This window comes from Octopus bimaculoides, chromosome 2 (genome assembly GCF_046866305.1).
Source record: "Octopus bimaculoides isolate indiv1 chromosome 2, ASM4686630v1, whole genome shotgun sequence".
Classification (NCBI taxonomy): Eukaryota; Metazoa; Mollusca; class Cephalopoda; order Octopoda; family Octopodidae; genus Octopus; species Octopus bimaculoides.
The window spans coordinates 70,468,282-70,473,281 of NC_142929.1; the positions used below are offsets into that span (position 1 = coordinate 70,468,282).

Genomic DNA, 5,000 nt, shown 5'->3' on the forward strand with positions numbered 1-5,000 from the left:
GACAGTGAAACATCTGCAATCAGACCTAATAATTTCACTAATATTGGCAAATTTCCTAGTAGAAAGACAAGACACTTGGAAGATACCAAATAGAAGGATATTGGAACAAGAGACTGACTTTCAAAAGAAAGCCGTTAATGTGTGTATTCAAAAGAACAATGGAAAGCTAGATTGACACACCAATTTGGCTTGCTAAAGCACGGCGAATCTTGTAGTCAAATATGAAACCATCGAGTTGAGAGAAAACTCTTGGCCCATCGCTGGCCTAAACATTATGTACAAACAGTACACAAGCTCTCTCAATCAATACCTCTAGGATCATTAGAGTCCAACAACATAGTGGATGATGAACAGGCTGAACAACTTTTAATAAACAAAGCCGATATAGGAAAAGACCACAGAAAGCTTTTGACAGAATGACTCGACAATAAGAAAGCAATCAACTCTATTCTCTAGTCGTGGCTGAAGTGTTTGCACTTGGGAAAAGTAAATGCTACACAGACCTGGGTAACAATCCTAACACACACGAGGTGGAATCAAAAGGTTCCCAGACTAGTTGTGTTTAATAAAAAAAATAACTTATCTACCTAAATTTTAAAATAATCTCCTTCGAAATAGTCACCGGTTCCAGCGTTTATGCCACTTTTGGAATCCGGCCTGGAAATCGTTTTTCGTAAGCGAGTCGAGGACCTTCTGAGATTCGCACTAAATCTCGACAACGATGTTAAAACGGCGACCTTTCAGCAACATTTTCATCTTGTGGAAGTGATGGAAGTCCGCAGGTGCTAAATCTGGCGAACAGGGCGGGTGCGGAAGCGATACCATGTTGTTTTGGCAAGAAACTCACGAGTGAGGAGAGTTTAGTGACAAGGTGCATTGTCGTCGTGAAGAACCCAATTCTTCGCGCTCCACAGATCCGGTCGCTTTTGCCGAATGTCCTCCCTCAATCGCTTCAAAACGTTGCAGTAAAACTCTCTATTGATGGTATGGCCCTGTGGGACGAATTCTCGATGCACAATACCACATTTTCGGGGGTGACGCTAGTGGCAGGTCTTCCAGATCGCTCATCGTCTTCCAGGGACGTTCTTCCGCTTTGAAGCGCCCGTGCCACTCGAAACATTGCGTACGACCCATTGCCTCGTCACTGTAAGCTTACCGAAGCATATTTAATGTCTCTGTAGCATACTTCCCAAGTTTAACGGAAAAACTTCATGTTGGCTCTTTGTTCCAACCTCTTGTCCATGATAAAATCGCATACACGTGATTACAAAACACAAATTTCACAACTTACGAAGTAAACACAGCGATGTCACTCGGCACACTGTCTCGTGAAGGCCACTGCTAGCTCTCACTAACGCACGCAACTGTGTGCTGCTTTCTATTGATGCGCTACAGAACTAGTCCAGGAATTTTTTGATAACACTTCATACAATTGAGAGCATAACGATCATCGCTGATGTTATAAATATTTCGAAGGGAATATTCCAAGACGACAGTCCTTTTCTAATTCTATTTATTTTGACATTAAATCCGTTATCATGTCTGTTACAAAAATCCGATGACTGCGACAAAAGTCCAGTGACTACAACCGCTAGAGATATCAATGTAACCCATAATTTCTTTGTGAATGACCTGAAGATTTATGCTAAAAATGTTTAAAATGCCAAAGAAACAGCCGGAGTTAACAGCAACATTTTCAGTTGGCATAGGAATGGAATTTGACCAAAAAGCTTTTCGCACTCGATTTTTTAATGTAGAAAATGAGTCTCCCAAACCAAAATCCTATGCACCAACAGTCCCTGTATCTCTCCTATTCCACTCAAAGTATGTTACAAGTACCGAGGCATTAATAAAAATACATCATGTGCAATATATAACCGATAATATTACATCAGACTGAAAAATATGGCAGTCGGAACTTTCCTCTTACCAGTCAATATTCCACACTGCATTCGCAGTACCAGTGCTAATTCCAACATTTGGGATACTTGACTGGTATGTAGAGGAAATCAAACATTAAAGCCTGAAGGATACAGACATCAACTGGAAATTTCCATAGTAACAGGCCAGAGGCTTGAGATCAGTGTAGGCCACCTTCGAACGTCGTAATATCTCTTAGACAGCACCTGCTAAACAACAGCAAAAACAGCAGCCTTGTGCTGAAAAGTGAAGAATACAACATCCTACGTGTCGGCAGTGAGTTTCTCAGAAAATATTTTTTTCTTGATGACCTCCCAAACAACCCCAAAAAAGCTGGACTGACAAACCTCAAAGAATGACCTGGTTCTGAAGCGCTCAGCAGACCAAAAAAAAAAAAGTGTACATAAGTATGTTTCCCGAAAATTTGAAGATAGCAGTAATAAGTAATATCGACATGAAGTGCAGCCTTTTTTGTTCTTGTGGCCGTTGCTTCACATCACACTCCGAAAGCTATGAGTTTACAATCCGAAGCTACAAAATACCTAATAAACACAAGAAATAGTGAAGCCCTTGGAACCTCAAAATGCGTTCGAATCTATCCATCATGTAACATTTCTGTGGAAAACAATACACGTATGATCAGAAGCTGCCCAAAACTGTCATCAAAGTACTACCTCCCTATGCGACATAACGTTGTCGCAAAAACAATATACAACGCCATACGAAAAATATACTCTCCTGGAATAAGTATAGATAATCTTCCTGTAATTGAAAACATACATATACGTCAAGACAAGGAATATGAGTGGAACATTCTACCAAATTAAAAGAGAAAGTTGAAAGAGATTAATCATACGTTTCTTAAATCTTCTGACACATCTTCAACCTCGTTCTTGTGTACGGTTTCTACGTTTATCAATGCAACTTCCATCATTTTCTCGTGGTGCTGACTTTCAAGGTCCCGGCAGTTGGCCAGAAGACCCTGGAAACCTTCAGTAAACGCCGAAACAAGATCGCGAAGATTGTGTTCAAATTCTTTAATTACATCCTTAAATAAATGAAAAATGAAAAATATTAAATCTAATTTTGAATATTTCAATTTGATGAAATGATTAACGTAAAGGTTAGTGAACCTGGCTACCAACCTAAATGCGTTATTGCCTCTTGTTGGTTATCTCACACTTCTATTTAAATACCATTACATCAAGGGATTCTTTTAAGCTCAGAGAAGGAAGGATAACATCTATGTGACAAGCCCTTTTGACTCTTTTTAAAGTATTCATGATGTTTTAAGTAATCGTGAGATAAGAAATTTGGTCCGAAGGTTGTTGCGTAATAAATACCCCTAATGGAACCCAAAGACCAGGGGATGGTATCAAACTGTTTGACAGATAAAGTTTGTCCTCTAAGAATACTCGTCCATTTTGAAATTTTTTGATCTTATAATTTTTGCTTATCCCCTCTTTGAAGTTGATATATGCCGCTAACCTGTAAATGTTTATAATCCCCTATTGTAATCGACGATTACAAATAATTGCCGTGAAAAACGTCATCAGTCTGTGAAGCCTAATATTTCGTAAAAAGTGTTATGCTTTTAGCTGTGTGACTTGCTTCATGAGTAATGAAAATGTAGTGTTACTTTTTTCACATGTATAATGTCTGACTTTTTTAATCAAAAACAGAGAAGATTTTCTCAATGTTCGTGCATATTTGGCCACTGTGATTGATTGTCAGTGAAAGTTACCTATGTGCCAAAGGTTGAGAAGATGTATATAGTAGTGAAATCTTGCTTTCGTATACATTTGCTGCTTTCTTCCAAGGAATCTAGTGCTCTAAGCTTAGATTTTCCTTGGGGCCGGCCAGATTGGAGCAGTTTCGAGTATAACCAGCCGAAACTGCAAATCCAATCTGGAACTCGACTGACGAAAGAAAACTCCGAATGACCCGTCCTTGATTTTTCTCGTCACTTTTTCGTATCATCTAGCTGTCTGGATGTTTTGTTGTCCCTATTTTGTGTCATCTATCTTGATGTTTTGCGTTCTTGTCCCATTTTTTGTATTCTCATATATATATATATATATATATATATATATACACACACATACAATAAAAGTAATAACCGATATCCAGTTCTCGATATCAGACACACTTTTCAAGCTATTAATAAAACAATTTTTTTTTTTTTTGTAATTCGACATTTTTATGTCTCCTTCGAGCACTTACCCAATTGACTGACTACACGTACAAAAAGTAGCTTACTGCAGCTTATTAAGTTTTCTCTGAGTTGGTTCAAGTAATGTAGACACCTTTGGTGGGACTCCAATAAGTGTCGAAAATCAATTAAGAGTGTTCGTCATTATTTTTTCAATCTGCGGGAAAATAAGTAAACTTGATATGTCGGTATGTCTCCTACGTAGGTTTACACAGCTTCGAAAAGAGAGTGGTTACAATCGGTTGAGCGCAGAGGCTGCATGGATATCAGAGGGGAAATGTATGCTATAGTGCGTTTGTTGCGGTTACAAAAGAACTCGAACATTGCTTGGTAGCCTCGTTGCTGAACAGCACCGCTAGAAAGAGAACGTTACTGTAAGAGGGTGCCGAACTCGTTGTGGTCTCCAGTCGACAGCTGATGAAGGGGGCTTTCCCACAGTGCAAGCTATGTGTACAATAGAATATTGTTTATTTTCCAAGCATTTTCAAATGTTGGTTTCAAATTTTGACATAAGACCGGCAATTCCGGAAGAAGGTAACTCAATTACATCGACCCCAGTACTCAACTGATACTTATTTTGTCAACCCGAAATGATGAAAGGCAAAGTCGACCTCGGCGAAATTTGAACTTAGAACGTGAAGACGGGCGAAATGTAGTAAAGCATTTCTACCGGCGTGCTGGCGATTCTCCTTGCTCGCCACCTTCATGCTTTTTCAAATATTAATAATGAATTCACTTCACAGTTTATTAATGGTTTTTACAGGTGACCTCAATAAACTTGCTATGTATGTGATATATATGTTTTGCTAAAAAGCAAAGACAAGACATATAAGACATTGTTTAGAGAGTTCATCGTGCCTACTTTAGG

The 5,000-nt window shown here is 38.8% G+C and overlaps 1 protein-coding gene across 2 annotated transcripts in view; it reads right to left on the reverse strand.

Annotated features, from left to right (window-relative positions):
- Positions 1–5,000, reverse strand: part of LOC106869237 (dynein regulatory complex subunit 3) — a 68,877-nt gene that overhangs the window by 1,577 nt on the left and 62,300 nt on the right. For both annotated transcript variants that reach the window (XM_089346964.1, XM_089346965.1), the window contains one exon: positions 2,777–2,968. In XM_089346964.1, the coding sequence (XP_089203090.1) occupies positions 2,777–2,968 (192 nt within the window). The remainder of the gene's footprint in view (positions 1–2,776; positions 2,969–5,000) is intronic.